Source organism: Anas acuta, chromosome Z (genome assembly GCF_963932015.1).
Source record: "Anas acuta chromosome Z, bAnaAcu1.1, whole genome shotgun sequence".
NCBI lineage: Eukaryota > Metazoa > Chordata > Aves > Anseriformes > Anatidae > Anas > Anas acuta.
This window is the reverse complement of record NC_089017.1, coordinates 32,820,826-32,841,345: the sequence shown is the minus strand read 5'-3', so window position 1 is coordinate 32,841,345 and position 20,520 is coordinate 32,820,826. Positions and strand designations below refer to the sequence as shown.

Genomic DNA, 20,520 nt, shown 5'->3' with positions numbered 1-20,520 from the left:
CAAAAGACAACTATCAATGCATGGATATCTGACTTCACAGTACTCTATGTTATAAATGAATAGTTTTTATTTCATATTTATTCAGCTTTTGTTCCTTGATATCATTTTTTTCAGCTGAGAGTCAGTGAGATACATCTTTAGATACGCAAACTTAGAATGAAAACAATGTTGTATCATTATACTTTTTATAAGAAATTAAATATTACTATTTATACTTCTGGTAACTAGGACTTCTGAATCTAAATTCTGCGTCATCCAATGTTGGTGTGGCAGAACACACCTAACAAGACATATAGAGTGATTTATTAGGCTGGTAGTCAAGTGATAATTCATAATTTTAAAACCATTGTGTCTGGAGTCGCTTCTCAGTACCAATTTGACGCTAATTCCTGCATCAGAAAGGTCTGTAATATTCAGCAACAATGTATTGGTTTCTTTCTGACTTAGGCAGAACCAATTTTCAGTTACATAAATTAAAGAGAGAATAAAAAAAAAAAAAAAAAAAAAAAATCAATGTTGTTCATTTCTTTTGGCCATTTCTTTGATCCATGTTTTTTATCTGAAAGTGGTGTGTCTAATAGGGAACTGTAATATATTATGAAATGTTAAGACTTAGAAATCTTGTTAGGCAATCACTACTTCAGCAGAATGAAATGCTGTTGCAACAGGAGGAAAATTATACACCAATTATTTATCCAGTCAAGAAAAATTATGCTCCATAACATCAAAGGCTCCCATTTATGAAATAATAGAGAAAGGGCAATTCTTATTCTTTTAGCAAGCCAGGGAATTTTTATTCATCTAAAATGCAGCAGGCCAAAAGTTTGGGACCTTATTTAAAATCATAATCCGACAGCATCACGTGTAGCCTACGTGACTGGTTCTAGGAACAGTTATGAAAAAAATAGCTGTGTAATGTTTATGCAGATTTAAATGAGTTATTATAAGTAATTAACTCATCCTGTTTCTTATTACCCTTCAAAGAATTTTTTCCTCATTGTTGGAAAAATATTTTTTCAGGCTGCTTTTTCCCAGCTCATGTATTTGTTTGTTTTCTGTACTTTACTTAATCTTCAATAATTATCCTTATTTTGATAAACTTTGGAACTCTCCCCTAGTATTTCCCCATGCATCAGTTTCTTTTCTTGAACATTCCTCAAGTGTTGTATCTAATCAGAACAAGCATTCATAGCAAAGCATCTGAGATGGGAGCAATTTGAAAAACTTTTTTCAATAGCAGGTAGGATTAACAATCTTCTGTATGTGTCAGCCTTATTGCAGCTTGAAAATGATGTCCTGTCTGTTTTACCTTTGGCACAAATTCCAAAAGAATGAATATGCAGAGCTAGCAGAACAGAAATGTTAAAATCTGAATCATCTCTTATTCCAACAAGTACTTTTTGCAAAAGGTTAAGACATGAGAAAACTATTTAGCAGGGAAAGTTTACCTTGAAATGCAGTAAACTGGCAGAACCCAGACAGCAAAAAAAAAAAAAGCCTGGGAATGTATAACAGGCAGGTGAGGAGAATTCTTTCTGAGCACAGAGAACCCACAAACACTCCCAAGGGAAAAATGAATTAGTAAGAGGTACTGTATGTAACATATTAGCTGTCTTGTAAAAATACTCTCATTTTATGTCTTGTTTTTCTTTGCTGTCTTTTTGACAGAAAACCTGTATAAAGTTTGCAGTGTTTTGCATTTGTCAACTTTGTGCTTGGTACATGACAGGCATTGCATGTCCTCACACATACAACCTTAGAACCAGGACAAGATCCCAGGCAAAGGACCATACAGTAGCCTAGAAAAAGAAAAGAGCTGTTCCAGGCTTAGTAACTTTATTAGTGGATTCATAATAAAAGCAGGAGTTTCATACCCCTAGAACTCCTAGGGTAAGAAGAGGAGTCTTACCCTTAAGTTTCCTCAGTACTTATTAACTGTACAAATCAAGATCAACTGGGATATTCAGTTGATATTGCTTCAATGTAAAGGGTGTCCAACGGGTGCAGTTCAGTCAGTCAATCACATGTAATCTAAAAACACTGAGCAAATTAACTTTTTATCTCTGGATACTTGCAGGTATGATATACGTATTGTTTCACAAGACAGGCTTTTTATCTGTTATAATTTGGCATTGTACACCTACTATTTTAATTCTTTATTTCTTATATGCAGATGAAACAAAAACAACTGATCACAAAGGAAAGTTAAGATTTATTTTCAGAATTTCTAGAAAATAAATATTATTATTAAATGATTAGGCTGGAATAAAAAATGTATTTAATTTGCAGATAGCATCAGAAAAAAAATAATATATCATTATATAGTTCCTCAAGCAGTCTTCCTCCCTTTCTTAATGAAATGGAACAGTCTATGCCTTTATCACTTCTTCCATTTAATCTTGTTAACACAGTCTGTTAAGACTCTACTTTTGCAACAGCACAGGTGTAACTGTGAATAAGTAGAGAGAATACTGTTCTGCACCTAGTCGTCTTATTTATTTACAACAGAATGTGTGATATTCAACCCAGAATAAAAAACGATGCAACTGGTGAGTTCAATTTATTTTCTTCCCTTCCTTAACAATATGAGGTATTCCCATGAAGAATAAAAAGGGAAATGTTAATCATACTGTAGCAAATCTATCTTTGAAACAACTCCTCTTGGAATTTTACTAAAGATTAATTCTTCCCACTGTGCAAAAAAATGACAGATTAAATTAGGAAGTAGACAGTTGGGAAGTATAACATTTTTCAGACCGCAACAGATGCAAATCCAAGAATATCTCCAGCTGATTTGATTTCTTTTCAAAAGATAGGGCAAAGATTTTAAATAAAAATGTGTAAAAGTGAAAATCCATAGTGATGATCAAAAATACGATAAAATTCAGGAAACACCAAGAAGAGAACATAGAAAGGATTTCTGAGTTATTCCAGGCTGAAGTCACTTTTATTGTTTGTTTGTTTTTGTCTATGTGTCTTGTCATTTTGCTTTGTAGGAGTTATATTGTGCCTAATATGTGGGGGAGAGTTGTATGGGGAAAGTGATTCAGGAAGGCAGGTGGGAAATTATTCCTTTGACTGTGATGACAGTTACATAAAGTCCCAGACAGTACAAGTTAGATCCCCTTTTTTTTGCTGCACTGCTGTAATTCTACTTGAGTGTGTTGAATTACTTCAAATTTACTTAGTACTACTCAGAATCAAAATCTTTAACAACAGAATTATATTTCCCCATCCCTTGGGCCTGATGATTTTCTGTCTTAAAAGAGAGGAAGAAAAAAAAAAGGGGGGGGGGGGGGGGGGGGGGGGGGCCAGAAAGGGGAGGAGAGAGAGAGGGAAATAAAAATAACAACCAACTCTTCCATTTTTAGGACAACTTTTGCTACTGAATCATGCTCATTAACACATATAAAGACATAAACTATGGTTATGTATTTTTCCTTCTCAACTTTTCATTAAGCTTTACAATTGCTATTTTGGCAAGACGTTTTAAGCTCTAAAACATTTAACATGAAAAGCTGCATTAATTTGTGTTTTATTGGGACTACAAATATACAATATATATAGCTTACTAAAATGGTTTTGTTTCTTAAGTTACATCATACTCTGTGATTCACCACATTGTTAATCAAAGTATATGATTGTAATAGTGAAATCAGATAAAATTTTATTGAAGACATCTTGCATTAGGCAGACAGAAAACGGTATAAATATTTTAAATTTTAATGGACAAATAGAATGAGAGAGATTCCAGGAACAAAAATCTTTTCAGGAAATAGGACTTCTGAAGGATAGGAAAAAAAAAAAAAAATCAAGGTGCAAAATAATTTATGCTCCCTTTCATTCAGTTTTGCCGTTCTCACACCTTGGTTTATGGTCTACACTCTGTTGTGATTGATATTCTCTGTATAGGACTTCTTGAAAGTCCTTTCTGTAATGAAACGTACATGTTCAGGACTACCCAGTTTGTGTACTTCTTTACTGGTTCGTGCTGGGCTACCTTACATGCTTAATTTTCAATCTTTGATGAAAGAAAACGCTTAGAATTAAATATTCAGTAATGTAATCATGACATTTGTTTGCAACAATCAGTGATATGACTACAAAAATTCATATTGGAGAATATATTTGGGGAACATTGAGTAGATGATCACTGAACAAAGTTAAATATTTCAATAATTTTGCAGACATTAAGGCAGACTGATTAAAATTGCTCAAAGAAAGGGGTTTTTAGCTAGTTAAAGTGTTGCAGTATACATCACTAGTTATTCTAGTTTAAGATATAAGTTATTAGGCTAATTAATGAAGCAAAAGAAATATTTAATGTGATTTCCACAGTAGAATATTTATTGTATGTAATGTATCATTGTTAGATGTGAAAGTTTTTTTCTATTTCTTCTCATATGTAGAAGAGAAAAAAAATGCTGAAAAGATTCTATGATTCTATGAAAGTAATGTTTTCCAGAGTTCGCAAAAGCCATTCGTAGCCACTGATTGTACTTTAAAAATGTGTTTAAATCATTTTAAGTCACAGTTTCATAACTTGTTAAGTAAAATGTCATCTTTGGATACAGTGTCCTCAGAGATAATATTTAAGGTAACTGTAATAATGGTTAGGGGAACAAAAATAAAGTGCATACATGATACAAAATTATGGAACTTTCTATGTACATTACTTCATGTACTTTTCTTGACTTTGAAGTGTTTTTTTGTTCTTCTTAATGCTGACATCTTAACAACAATACACTTAACAATGACAATAGTTATTTCTGTTGGATATGTATTAGGTTTGGAGATTTTTAAATCCAAAGTCCCTTCCTACCTCTTCTAATATTTTGTTTGTAAAAATAGACCATACTTGAGACCTTAAAAAAAGTCAGTATGTGTGAACATTCAACATAATTTGAATATAATTGAATGTTCAAAAAATACAAAAATATAAAACATAAATACCCAGTTATCTGAATGGTGAGTTTGTGTACTTATATGAAGTTAAAGTTCTTTTCTATTCTAAGTATCATGTAGAGATTTTTGTGTTTCTATTGTATTTTTAATTTTAGTTATTTCTCGATGTGTAGAACTTACTAATTTCCAAAAGCAAAAATATGATACTGTTTGATTCTATTCTGTTATCTTACATGCGTATTCAAAATAAATAAATAAATAAATAACTTTTTAATTTCCCTGAGTCTTCCATAGTTTTCAGACATTTTTTTCATGAAATAAAAATATCAAAAATATAATACTCAAGATGTGGAATGATAGAAGACTGTTCTGACCCAGCTGGAAATTTCTCCAAACCTGAACTCTTTGTAGTTCCAGCAACTCTATTTTATGTTCATCTACAGACTGAAGAAACCTCCTAAATCCTTAATTATTTACACTACATTTTGTTATTTCACTACTATCATCCATCCAAGATCTTTATTATAACTCTCCATCCGTGGTGCTGCTACAGTTTTTCCCTTACCGGTGCAAGTGTTTGGGAAGCTGTTCAGAAAATAAGCAGTCATAGAGGAGGAGTTCAATATGATTATATTTGAAACCTCCATTTATACAGAAGCTGGCTTCAGGCTCTGTTGAGTGGCACCTGAGTCATGACCACTGAAATTGCTGAGTGCCAGTTGCTTCTGTTGGACTGTACAGTGGTCCTCCTTTCTGCTGATGTTTTTTGATGATTTTGATGTTTTTGTTCTTGGTTGTGATTTGATTGGAAGTGAAGGAAACTTTGTATGTTTGAACAAAATAATGGTGTAGAGAATAAACACTATGCCTTGCCTTCCACTGAAAACTGAAATAAGATTTAAGTTAATTTATTTCCTACTCTAGCAAGCAGTAACACTGGCTGGGTGTAAAGTCACGTGTGATCCCACATCCTTAACACAGAAGCCCTTCAGAGACTGTTCCTTGCAACACTTCTGTGCTACAAGGCTTTGTACCTGCACAGAGATGATCTATTCGTATCTAACATATCTAACTAAGGTATTGAGCACTACATGACAATTTCAGCTCACTGAAAGGTGAAACTGACCATAAATATTTACCACACCATCTGGGCTCTCCACTTGCAAAGTTCAATGAGCTACTTATTCAAGAGAAAAAATAAATAAATAAATAAATAAATAAATAAATAAATAAATAAATAGTAATAATAGTAATAATAATTAATAAATAGTAAATAATAATAATAATAATTAATAATGGATTGGTGTGTGTGAGAAAACAGTCATTCAGAAACACTGGGCACACTCAGTAGCTTTCTAAGACAAGTAGGAGGGAAAAGAATTGATCCTGTTAAATAGCTGTGCTTATATATGCTTATAAAGCATATAAGGCAAATATCTACCAATTATGACAAATAGGTGGCAGAGTAAAAGTGTGCTTCTCACAGGAGAGAACTTTTCATATGCAGTGTATTTTCTGTATAGGCCGCTAATTTTGAACAAGTGCACATTTTCTGTGTTGAGAATTACATAGAAAAACATCACTGCTCAAATAGCTATCCTCACCAGCTTACGTAAACACTGTCTAAAGCTGCTAGAGATTATTTGTAGAACATAGGATCTGATGAGCTCAAACGTAAGATAGGTTGGGTAGTATAATATTTGGGATTACCATAATAATCTCTTTAGGTAAAGTGTGCAGGATCAGCAGAACCATTGCTTGAGTCTTTGAGGGAAGTATAAACTGTACTTTAATAATTCTGCATTAATTATACACTTAAATCTTTTCTTGTGAATAAGACAAGTTTCTGAGCTCTTTACAGGGCCCAGGCTAAGGCTCTGAGAATTTAATTAAGTATCTCTGATTTGAACTCACCTAAGCAGTCCGAATTTTTTGCTGGCAACTTTTTTGTTGTTGTTGTGTGCTAACTTGTTTTACTGTAGCATCATTCTTTGAAGTTACATGTATAATTTCCATGCATATGAGTTACTAGGGAAAAGAGTACATAGATTTATATAGAAATTCCCATGTTGAGAGGCTATGAACATGCTGCTCTGCACTAAGAGCACTAAGTGATTTTCAAAGTTTACTGATCCTTTGACCCTTTGTGATTTCTTTGAGCATAGCCTTTTAGAGCTCAGGCTTTGAGCCATAGCCTACAGCAGAACCATAGCCTCTGATTTTCTTATTTTCACATCTGGATAATACAGTCGTATTTGGCTTGTGTTAGTCATCACTGCCCTGCAGAGGATACAAGCAGGTCTGCTTCCCTTCTGCTGCCTCCCAGCTTGTGAACCATTCCACAAAAGGCCCAGACAGCTTCATGCTTCCCACTTGCTCTGACCACCTTGTCTTCCCCAAAATAAAGAAGCAAACAACCTGATAGGTGAGAATTTCTGTGCCTTTGGCATCTTCCAAACCTTTGGCATTTCATTGCATGCCAGGCTGCCATTCTTGGGGAAAATAATTATATAAATATATGAAATAAATAATTAAAAAAAAATAAGTTTTTATTTGAAATCCAGGAAATAGCATCTATGCCACTATCTTGTAAAAGTGCCATGGAAGTCTAAAATTTTTTGTTAATTTACTGTATGCATTTAACTCATTAAAATAAACAATTTTTCAGGGAAAAAAAAAAAAAGAAAGATAATCCAAAATATCCAAAATAAGTGCATATCAATTTTATCATGACATATCAATTCTATCAGTGCTATTAAGACCCTTACGGTTCTCTTCATCACAGCCACCTTTGCTCCTCAGAGAATCATCCAATTTTGCAAATCTTGCAGCTTTTCTAATTGATTAGCATAATGGAATTCAGCTCTGAGCAATTATTCTTAACCTTTTTTAAACCTAAAGTCCTTTGCTCTTATTTCACATGAAATAAAAAGCTAGGAGCCCAAAATCATTTATTTTTAAAAAGAATGCACCATTTAGTGTAATAAAAGATAACACATCTACCTGAAAATCTCATCTATTTACTTGAACAATCACAAACATGCAAATAATTACTATTCATAAATTCTTAACTAACACTGCTAGATCTATTGTAGTTATACTCAATAAAGGAAATAAAGGATATTTTAACAAAAACTTTTTTTTTTTAATTTCTGTTCTTAATGTGACGAGAAAATGTTGTCCTACTGTTCTCTCTCTCTTTTTTTTTTTTGTTTTCTTTTTCTATAATTTCATCTTCTCTTCTGAATGTAAAGACAAATAATCAGTGGAGAGCATTTTTTCCAGGTTTGTTCCAAAAGTTGTGTTTTCAAACAAACTAACAAAAAAAAAAAAAAAAGATACAAAAAGAGCAGGTTATATAAGCAGTCTGGAGATTGCCTTTAACTCTGAAGCACTCATAATCATTTAAACTTATATTATTTTATCTATGCTCTATAATGCTCTATAATCATTATTATGACTATGGGAGAAGCAGATACAAAAAGTCTCCCTAAGTATGTATCTACAGTGAAGATATAAACATATTTCTTTCATATATGAAACCTATAAGAAGGCTAATATATAGCATAATATTTTGAAACTTTGAAATAACAGTCTACAGATGTTGTAATACCTAATTCTAAGGTTTCATGCTGATCTTTTCTACACAATAAAATAAAATAAAATAAAATAAAATAAAATAAAATAAAATAAAATAAAATAAAATAAAATAAAATAAAAATAAATGCATTCAATAAAACTGCACATTCTAACTTCCTGTTGGTTTTTTTTTTCACTGGAAAAAAAAAATAATAAAGTCTTTGTTTTCCAGTAGTCTTTGGAATAGTCATGTGATAAAGAGCAGAGCTGATCTGTTAAAGGAGCTGACACAATTCAGTGCTTTTTTTTTTTTTTTTTTTTTTTTCTCCCTGGGAAATCATTAAAGAAAACATATCACCAAAAAACCTTCCAAGGGACATTGACTATAAGCTAAAAAAACTTCAACTGAGAGTGCAAGATCATGAAATAAATCAGTCATGACAATTGTGTGGATTTATGGGAAAAACAATCTTTTTAACCGTAATCTATCACTCTGCTATTTCAAGTGATGATCTATCAGTTTTCTCAATATCTAACAGCCAGGACTACCACTTTCTCTGAAATTCATGACAAGTTGTTACAAACCATGTGCAGATCAAATCTACTGTGTGTGCCCAGTGATTCATATAGATAAAGAATTACTGCTTCTGGGGAATTTGCATGTCTCTGCACATGAGCAGTAGGAGAGAGGGGCAGTCTCCTGTAGATGTGATTAGGGTTAATGTTGGCCCTTTGTGTGCCCTATGGGGAGATGACACCCCTCAGCTCTGTGTGAGGACCACTTATTGAAATAAATAACTTCTCTTACAGCAGTTTTAAGCCTATGGTTTTTGTTCCAGTATCAGATCAATTAGTCTAATCCTGTTTTGTGAGTCTGTTGTAAAAAAAGATGTCAGTTTCCACATCCGGTTCAACAGGAAGCCTCTCCCTCTGCAAGACCTCTTTCTTAAGGTAAGCGCTGTCTCAAGCAGTGCAACTCTACTTTTCATCACCCAGCTGTTATATAACTATTTGCTCATAATAACTAATAACTGGCATATTTGGTAATCAACAGCTTTGCCGTAATGGACTGGGCAGAGTGGACCTGACAGCCTTTGCAGATCTAAGTCCAGGGATAGGGTCCAGACCTGTAACCAGAGTTGTGTGTACTACTGTGTAAAACTTCCACGATTTTATAAAACAGGTATTTTCCACCATGTCTCCTTACTCTAATGGATCATTTTGGGAAGGGCTGACAGTATATATGTAACTTCAGACACCTTAATTAACATTAGCTAGCATTCACTAGCTTGCTTAGATATTGCTGACGGTGTAGCTCTCACTCTTTGAGGTATGGCAGAGAAAAATGTAGCCAGTATCTTCAACTGCATGTTTTCAGATTATTAAAAACAAATGCAAAGCACCTGAAGTCTTGCTGTCACCACAGAATATCTAAATCAATAGCAAAGAAGATACCAAGTACTATTTGGCAGCATAGTCTGTAGTGGAAATTTTTATTGATGGTGACACTGAAGGAAAAAACCTGTCTTACTCACAGAGGCCAGGATGAAAGAAAGCAGAGTTGCCACTGGATGAAAATGATTAATATATTCAATTTGAAATCACTTAGGAATACAAATATGAATGTGATCTGGGCCAATTTAAGAGTATTTTTCAAAGAACTCCAGTTCAAGGATGTTATGAATTCTTGGAAGGTGAAGGAGCTGTTTTTTTTTGCTACTGGTTCTCTGATTGGCCTTGATGTTTCCACGTGTGATCCCTCCTAGATCAACAAATAACAGAGGACTTCCTCTTCAAAGTTCATGCCCAGCATATGTTAATATTCTCTTTTGATCAAGAACTAAATATTGAAAGCTTGAGTCTTTTTTCCCCTTGGAACCAAAGCTACAGGTCTGGGAGATTACAGTCCTGTTTCTCCTAAGTGAAGTTTCTCAGATGTTAAATTGAGATTACATAAAATGTAAGTTTTACTTTTTTCTTGTTAGATAACATATACATGTGAGTGCTAGTGCTCAGAAATATACAGTGGACACATTGACTGTCATTGACTGTCTTGTTGACTCTTATCTTTGTTTCAAGAGGAATTCAGCAGATAACCATGCAGTTCCTGGATTTTTTCCTAATTCCACCAATATAACTATTCTTGAAACCTGATAATTGCCCTACTTTTACAATAATTAATTTAGTGCCAGTAAATACTTTGCCAATAAAGAAAAATCTATGCATCTTTCTAACTCGAGCCATCATAGGAGAAAATGACTAGTGAAGATATTTGTAAGTACATATATGTATACGTATATACATATATATATATATGTATGTATGTATGTACGTATGTATGTATTTTCCCCACGGGTTCACTTCAAATGTCTGAGAAGATTTGGTATTTGCTTCCTTAATCATATTCTACCTTTCTTCCTGTTGTCCTGAGAGAATAAAATAGGTTCCAGATGGTAAACCCGGCATCTGTAGGCTATTGTTACTAGTCATGTGGAATTAATTAACTCCATTGTGGCATTTGAATTTGTAGGATGCCATATAAACCTAAAAGTAGTTCCTAAGCTGATGTATAAAGTAAGAGATGAATACTGAAGAGAGGCAGGATGACCCTGTGGTAATGATGAGAGAAGTTACTATTAGTGATAAGGAGCATCCACAATGCAGCATATATCCAAACATTATTAATGTTTTTGGGTGATGGTTGTTTGCAGAATTTTATTGAGTGATACATCTCAAGACAGGATGAAAACTGTTGAAAAATTGAACAAAAATTGCTTGTTGAAAAATTGAACAAATGGGCAGTTGAGACCTATATTGTATCTTGAAAAAAAGGCAGGAGCCATTACTCTTACACACATTATTAAAGTTGATGGGTAAGAAGGCAAGTGGAAGAACTCTAAAAATGGAGATAAGTAGTTTTGCTGTTATGTTTCCTCATTTTTAGTATACTGGTAGAAAATAAATTCCTTTCCTGTACTGCTGAAAGTTATCATTATGGCAACTCCACTATTAGTTCCTTCCATTTTTACTTCAGTATTCAGGAATCAGTACCGAATCAATGTATTTTATACTTGCAAGGAATTCATAAGTGAGCTGTTTAGTTTATAGCAGCTATAGGTAGCAGTAGGATATACAGTTCCCTAAAATGTTTCTTGGCCTAAGAGGAGAAAGGAAGAAGAGAAACAACATAAAATTATAGGTGTCTGAACAAAGACAAGATGTGAAAAAGGTGTAGCAGTCCCTGACAATCATTAAATCTGCAAAAGAAACCTGGTACACTGGGTGTTAATTACGGTAATACAAGATGTTTCAGGGAATACAGTGGTTTCTTTTTCATCTGTCCTGTACAATTAATGACTCAAGGTTTCTCTTACAAATATTGTTCTGCTGTCCTATGAACAAAAAGAAATGCCTAGGAGACCATAGCAGAGTCTATTTTTCCAAACTTCTTCAAATGCTTTCTGTGTCCTAAAGATGTTACCTTCTCTGTGAACTATTTGAGGAGCCATAGTAGCAATTTCCTAGAGATCCTGTATTTACTATTTTGTAGAATGGTTAGTTTTGAACAAAGGTTTGAATTAATTGACAAGTTGCATGCCTGTAATATTTATTTCATATTAATTGAAACCCAGAGCCTTAGCATTTAGTGAACTGATCCAGAAATATTTATCATGAGCATAGTACTTATAATTGTAAGTCACACATGGAATTATTGATTGCTCATGGTAACGAGTACTGTGCTTAATGCAATGAGTGTCACAGGATCAATTCTTCTATCTCTGTTCCTACAGCAGTTACAATCTGCATACACAAGTCACATTAAAAGTATCTTCGAACTGTTTTTATTTTTTTCTTCCCTTGTCATTACTTTTCCTGGAAATCTCCTCATATTGTCACAGTAGTCCCTGCTTCTGACATTGACATATGTCTTTGATGCTTGTCAGCATAAAACAGCACATGGTCCTAGGGCCTACCTTTGCTCCCTCCACATGACTTTCAAGCAGAAACCTGTGAGCAATTGCTTCAGCTAGCCTTTCAAAGAACACTACCTTGATGTGCATGTTTAAATATTTTAATTACCTCAGTGGGAATAAGGCATGAGAATTTTTAAACAGTATCAACCTGGAAGAATTACCAAGAAACTGCAACTACATTTCTATAAGGAATTTCCATTTATTTTTTATTTATTTATTTTTTAATCTGGTTATTAAGCTAGAAGGATAGCTAATGCATACAAGTTTCTTAAGAAGGTAGAAAATCTATATCACGTGTTTTGTGAAAGCAAAACAAGATACAGAAACTAATCACAAAAATGTGGATGACATAGGAAATTGTTTCAAGACATGAACTTTCTTGAATAGAAGGACCCAAAACATATTAACAATAAATAATATTTTTCTACAGTAAAATTCATCTTATCCATCTTAGCTTATAAACAATTTAAAAATCTGTATTGCTTGCTTAAGCAAGTGTTCACCTCACCTAGAAATATGATTGATCAGAGACCGCATCTTAGAAAAGTGAGCTTACAATGGGAAACAAAAGTTTCTCTAACCATCCATAAATGTTCTTTTTTCCTGGTTCATTTTGTATATGGTGTCCCAGGGAAATAGTTACTAACTTTACAGAGAAGAGGCACACTAATATTCACCTTGTGGTTTTTACTTTAGTAAGTCCCTACCATGTAATACAAAGGAGTAGGGGTTGCAATTTTCCTTTCAGTGGGAAGTATGGTGGCTCTGTAAGACACTGCCTTGAGCTTTGCTTGCTTAACTTGATGGTGGCAGAAAGATAACTCTTAGGAAACTCTTTTTCCTGGAAGTAGTGATAAATGATAACTATAGATTGAAAATGGTCAAAATCCAGACTATGCTATTACATTACCGCAACATTCAACATACGAATGTGCTTAGTGCTTGTCTTAAAATATGCAATCATTTAAAAATACATTTTCTCCAGTATTTATAGCCTTTTTGTGTGACAACAGGTTTGAAATGTCCTGAATTATAAACTTGTTTTCCTGACTTCCAATCCATTTTGGAGTTGAATTTATCCATAAAAAGTACTAAGGGCTAGCAACTTTTGTGCTCAGGGTAGCCTCACCATGCAGGCTCTCAGTTTTGTTGCCTACGTATTTGATGAGTGACTTGTGTTACAGAGAACTGTTACTATTTTTGCCCCAAATATGGAAGATATTGTCTTGGTTTTGGGTAGGATAGAGTTAATTTTCTTAATACTAGAATCTTCTAATCATAGGATCATGGAATAGTTTGGATTGGAAGGGATGTTGAAGACCATCTAGTTCCAACCCCCCTGCCAGGAGAAGGGACACCTTCCACTAGACCAGGTTGCTCTAAGCTCTATTCAACCTGACCCTGAACACTTCCAGGGATGAGGCATCCACAGGTTCTCTGGGAGAATCATTCCAGTGCCTCACTACCTTTATGGTGAAGAATTTCTTCCTACTAAAAATACCCCTTTTAGTTTAAAACAATTATTTCGTGTCCTATTAGTACACTTCCTGGCAAAAAGTCCTTCTCTTGCTTTCCCTTAGCCCCCCCTTTAGATACTGTCTCCTACAGTCTTCTCTTCTCCATCCCAAAATGGCTGAATGTCTGTGGATGTGAAGTACTGAATGAACTATTTTGCTTTGCTTGCACATACAGATTTTGTTTTACCTAATAAACTGTCTTTACCACAAGCCATGAGTTTTCTCACTTTCACCCTTCTAATTCTCTCCCTCATCGCACTGGTGGGGAGTGAGCTAGAAGTTGTGTGGGGTGTGACTCTTTACTGGGGTTAAACCACAACCAATATCTGCCAGGAGTACTGGTCTTTACCAAGTATGTTACTAGTTCCAGGTTGCAGGAGAAATCCAGAAAAAACATACTTCCACAGTGGAAAAGAAATAAATAGGAAAAAAAAAAAAAAAAGGAGTTTCATTTCAACTCAATGCTTCTTACTAGAATACGTACAATCCTTCCCTAAATTTCAGAGTATGTCTTCTTACAATGTAGAAAATGGAAACATACACAGAATTCAAAGTATGTAAGGGAAATTAATGGCTACATTACCAAAAGAAAAGGATAGACACATAGAAGACAGTAATTTTCTAATCATTTAGTTTATAAAGGGGTATGAAAGATAGACATATTCAAACACTTTCAGGTAGTGCCTGACTCTCCCATCACACAGTTATTGGATATTTAACCTCAGTCTGGATATTGCCTGTTATTGAGTAGGGGGTAGTAGTACTATTAATACTAATTATTAATAGCTATCCATTTATTTATTAATTACTTATTTTTAAAATTCTTATTAATTAATATTAATTATAATATATAATTAATAATTATTAATTAATTGTTTATTTATTTAATTTAAAAATAATTATTGATATTGATGTTAAGTACTAGTAATAGTAGTACTATTGAGCTGGGGCTCAAACAAACCGCTTGAAGAGAAAGAGAGGTTAAGTAATTGTTGGCAAACTTATCTCTCCTAGTGGGATCAGTATCTTTGTGTGTCTTGAAGCCATAATCTGAAGGATATGAAAACTTCATCACCTCTAATGTTCTGCAAAATGCACCAAAACATACCATGTAAACCTACCTCTCCAAAATGAAGAGTAAAGTCATGAATATTTGAAAAGTGTAAGCAAGAACAATCTAGATAATTATTTAGGCTCCTTAATGACTGTCATTGGTAATAATTAAGATGAAATTAACAAGTAAAAACAAAAGAGAAGAATATGAGGAAAAACTTGTTAATCATGAGATAACTTAAACTGTTTAAGAGTTTTGTGGGGTATGGCAGAAATTACATAATATGAAGAAATTAAATTCTGCCAAATCAAAGCATTCAGAAACATACAGTACAATAAGAAGCAGTTTTATGTTATCAGGGGAGGAAAAAGGGGGACACAGCCTGTCTGTTGTCTACCTCTATCTTTTAAAACCTTCCTTTTAGGAAGAAAGAAATGAAATAGAATTACATACTCAAAATATTTGTCTTATTTTTCAGCGCAAATTGAAGTGATACCATGCAAAATTTGTGGTGATAAATCCTCTGGAATACACTATGGAGTCATCACATGTGAAGGCTGCAAGGTATGAGATTTGAGTACAGCATAGTCATCATCATCTGCATTAGCCTCAGGCATTAGTGTATGCAATTATATACTTCTACACTCTTTCAAGTAAGAGAAACCGAAGACCATAAAGCCTGCTGATCATATACATGTGTTCTGTGTCTGATTTTACAAGTTACTTTTCTTTTCATTAAATAGTCTCTAGAGTTACATCCTGTTTTGAAACATGAATTAATCACATCTGATAAAAGTATTTTATACTTATTATTTATATATTTATATTTACATGTATATTATTTATTATTTTATTATATTATATTTATATTGTTATACTATTATATCATTGTATTATTGTTTATATTTATATCTATATTATTAATATTTATATTATTTATATTTATATTATTTTATAATATAAAATAAATTGGCAACTTAAAGTCACACAAGTTCTACTTTAAATCAGCTTGAGAACTGGATTGTTTCTTATACAATCTGCGTAGCATTAGAAGTTGATACGGTATCTCAGTTCAACATCTTAAAAGCTTACTGGTGTCAGTTTAGTTCTATTTTATACACTTTGCATTCTCTGAAAGCCAAATTGTAGTCTCTAAAAGAAAAAGATGCCTTATGTTATGTGTAGTGTAAAAGGATCCTTTCCCTTCTTCTCTATAAGCTCCAGCATAGTGGGATTGCTAGGAACTGGCAGTGAGACAAAAATAAATAAATAAATAAATAAAAATTAAGAATATTATCCCAGACATTGGCTCAAATAACTCTAATCAGACCCCAAGCAAATACAACAAAAAGGCTTCAGTTTTCAACTTTAAAAAGGCTCTGTACTTTTTATTATATAAGGAATTAAATTATTACCTATGGGAAAACAGAATTTTATATTATACGCACTGTTATTTCAGCTCTAAATGTAAAAGAGAAGTTGCAAAGATGACGACAATATCTCTAGTTTATTCTGTATGGAAACACACAAGCTGGTGCTTTTAAAGGTGGACACGTATTTGTAGAGTGAGAATTCTGTAGAGTGAAATTCTGTATTTGTAAAATCTGAAAATTTGTGTACACCTATTCAGAAATGAAAATATTTAATGCCAACATGTTAAGAAACAATATATTGTCAAAGATCAGATTTCTCTCAGAAATATTAACAATTTTAAACAAAGACTCCACAATGTGACACTGTCTTATTGTGAGACTGGACGGAATAAGCATATTTTTCCAACAGTGACATGTGTTAAGATTTGTGTTTAAGATTAACACATTTTAAGACATGTGTTGATCTGATACCTCAACATTGGCACAAAAATGACTGGAGAGAAATTCTTTAAGCAGAAAATGAGAGTCTTAACTCAATACTCAGCCTCCACAGAAGAGTAGAATGAAGGGTAGAGTCTCCTGTAGATGTGATTAGGGTTAATGTTGGCCCTTTGTGTGCTCTATGGGGAGATGACACCCCTCAGCTCTGTGTGAGGACCACTTATTGAAATAAATAACTTCTCTTGCACTCACAGCAGTTTTAAGCCTATGGTTTTTGTTCCAGTATCAGATCAGTCTGATCTTGTCTTGTGAGTCTGTTGTGAAAAAAAAAAAAAAAAAAAAGATGTCAGTTTTCACATCAGGTTCAAGAGGAAGCCTCTCCCTCTGCAAGACTTCTCTCTTAAGGTAAGCACTGTCTCAAGCAGTGCAACTCTACTCTTCATCACCCAGCTGTTATATAACTATTTGCTCAACACACACACTAATAACTGGTCATGTCCAGCTCCTTTTGTCTGAATGCATTAGAAATGTGAACCAATTAAGAGGGAGAGTATGTGTAGAAGAAAGAGACCAGAAGTGTATCCACCAGCATGTGTGGATTTGAGCCAGACACCAGAGGGCCACAGCATTTCAGGATGTGGTGTTGGAGGATTACACTGCTGCTGGCATTGCTACAAACTCCAGGGGACACAAAATCCTTTCACTGAATGTCTGCATTAGTTCTGCCACTGCAAATGCATATCCTAAGTGCTTAAGGGGTGTCGTAAACTTTATGGCCATTCCATGATACACACCTGCATATACTGAGTAGCGTACTGGGGCCAGTGAAAAAATGGTGTCTGCTGGCATTGTTTCTACTGTCAGTGTGAAACCTGAAGACAGGTTTCTTCTGAGAAACAAAAATCTTGAAGAAAAAAAAAAAAAAAAAAAACTTTCCTTTTTTTGATGAGAGGTCTCTTCTCATCTCCTCTGCTGGCCCCTGGCACAAAGTGTTTGCTACTTCTGACCTGTCTTGAAGTTTTTGTGGCCTCAGTAATGATTCATTCCCTGCTTCCCCTAAATGTCATTATTCTCAGCAAAGATAGCCAATATTATATAAAGATCCCCTAAAAATGAAATAAGATATTTCTCTCTACTTTGAAGAAAACACTGAGATATTTTGCATGAAGAACAAATTACAAAAGTCTCCTTGGAAAAATAAATTACCTGCTGTAGATTAACTTCATTATGTAACCCTTGATTTTTTCCTAAGAGGGGCAGAAAAGGAACAAACAAGTTTTTGTGAGAGGAGATCAACCTTAACGGGAAGGAAAAAAAATAGTCTTGTGAGAGGAGATCAGACAATGGATAAAAACAGCACTGCAGGTTAAGACATGTTGATGCTAGATGGTTGTGTGTGTGTGTGTTTAACATCTTTTAATTCATTTGTTCTCTCAAATCCATATCCACGTAAGAGCCACTAAAATCTAAACCAGAAAATGTTCCTCATGTCACAAACAAATTGGCTGTAAAGTTCAAAAAGTGGGTAAGAATTATCTGCAATTATCATCCATCTAGTGTTAAATTAAGCTCACCTCCACAGCAAGAAGAAAGTTTTGGTCAGCCAGGATCAGGCAAGTCCCTACCAGATTTTTTCTGAAAGCTGCCCTATGTTCATGCATGGATGCTCATTCTCTTAGCAGTACAAATCATAAAACTTAATTTAATTTTTAGATATAATCACTGATAAAATCAGCACAGGCCAAATAGTCTCCTTATGCTCAACATTAGGAACTACCACTTCTGTCTCCTGAGCGGGATATCATGCCTATAGCCCATTGTTATTGACACCTTGTGACACCCTAATTTGGTTTGCAAGGACTTGAGTGAGAGTTTGTTTGCTACCCCTGGCAAGCAAATTGAGCCATTCACAGAAACCACAGCAGTTACAGATTCCATATTTTATCATTATCAGTCTGCATGGAGATAACACTGGTTTTGCTTAATGAGTGCAGTAAGCTCTTGCTTTCTGACTCCACTGAGAGCTATTTACAAACCAACCCAGAAAAGCACAACCACTTTTGTGTCCCTTCTCCTGATAACTAGTGTAACTGCAGTAATGATGCATTCTCTTTGTGGTTTCCTGCAGTTGTTAGACTAGCCTTCACCTTTCCCAACACAAAGCCATGCAGTTACCTGTTTCCACAGCTGTTAAGTTTGCCAATGAACTTCTTTTCTTTGTTTCTCTTTCTGTCTCTAGATTCAATGTTCCTCCTGTTCTTTATTTTACAGGAAAAAAAAGAATATTATAAAATGTTTTCTCCCTCTCTCTTTTTCATCTCCTGGTTTCATTTCTCTAGTCAACTCTTTCATTTCAAGTCATTTTTACAGTAATAGTACCTCTTGGTGATGATTGTAGCACTTCAGAGCTCATAAGGCTTTAAGTATTAGTTCTAGTCCTTTGATATTTTGCCAAATAGTCCAGCCAAACCTTCTAGAAAATAGAATAACTACAAAAATTTTAATAGATAAAATGGATATTTATATTGCATTGATATGGGAAATGTCTTTATTTTCTCACGGTAGTCTCTAACGGTGTTGCTTTCTCCTTTGTGTGTCAGGTTTACTTGATACAGTCATTAACTCCTAGTGCTTTTGTTATGCTTGAATTTGAATTACTTTTCACTCCTGAAGTGTATGGTCTCTCCAGATCAGATCAACATTTGCCAGGTTAAATTAAACAGCAGACTTTTCAGTTTGTAATGCTACACATAACCAGTGCTGGATATTACCAGTATCTTTCATTAAAGAAAGAAAATGGTCATAATATGTATTTTAAGTTGGCTGTTTACAAATTCTGACAGTCTTTTCCTCTGTAAAGAACAAGCACTAGATGATACTTTGTAGTTATTACACAGTGTATTCTGTAACTCCACTTTTTGTCTCTTAACAAAGTGGAATTATTTAATATTCTTCTACAAAGAAAAATTCTCCTTATTGGGAGTGCATGTTCTTTAATTCCACTATACATGTTTAGTTCATCAGCAAAGCCACAGCATAAATAACATTGTGCTAAATAAGAAATAAGCATGGCTGTGAGTGTGTGTGTGAGTGTGCGCACATATACGCACATGGTAATACTCTGTTTCTCTTCTTCATTGCCCCTAGGGATTCTTTCGGAGGAGTCAGCAGAACAATGCCTCCTACTCCTGCCCAAGGCAGAGAAACTGTTTAATTGACAGAACCAACAGAAATCGTTGCCAACACTGCCGACTGCAGAAATGTCTTGCCCTGGGAATGTCTAGAGATGGTAAGGAGTCAGATTCCTGCTTCATGCCTAATCCCTTTGAAACCCTTCTTCACTGCTGACTTGTTTAAACTCCCCGTAGATTTCTAGAAAAAGAGAGAGGAGAAGCTCCTTGCTTTGTAACGCATGCACTGTGAGACACAGATCTTTGCCAGTTAACAAAGGAGGTTATTTTCCGGGGGGGGAGTGGAGTGGGTGTGTGTATTGGAATCACAAAATGGAGAGCAGTGTTGGTTTGGAAGCATCAAGAGTTAGGAGGAAAATGTGCTGTTCTGATAAAATGTGCTGTTCTGATTAAAAGCACAAAATGGTCCATCCTCTCTTCAGAGGTGGATTTATATTCTAGTTTATATGATTTCTTATAATAATAACGCTAAATATTGAGGTAAGA

At 34.2% G+C, this 20,520-nt stretch overlaps 1 protein-coding gene across 1 annotated transcript in view; it reads left to right on the top strand.

Moving 5' to 3' along the window:
- RORB (RAR related orphan receptor B) overlaps positions 1 to 20,520 on the top strand; it is a 165,705-nt gene that overhangs the window by 87,310 nt on the left and 57,875 nt on the right. Inside the window, exons 2-3 of the mRNA XM_068667236.1 lie at positions 15,508 to 15,593; positions 19,991 to 20,132. Coding sequence (XP_068523337.1) covers positions 15,508 to 15,593; positions 19,991 to 20,132 — 228 coding nt within the window. The remainder of the gene's footprint in view (positions 1 to 15,507; positions 15,594 to 19,990; positions 20,133 to 20,520) is intronic.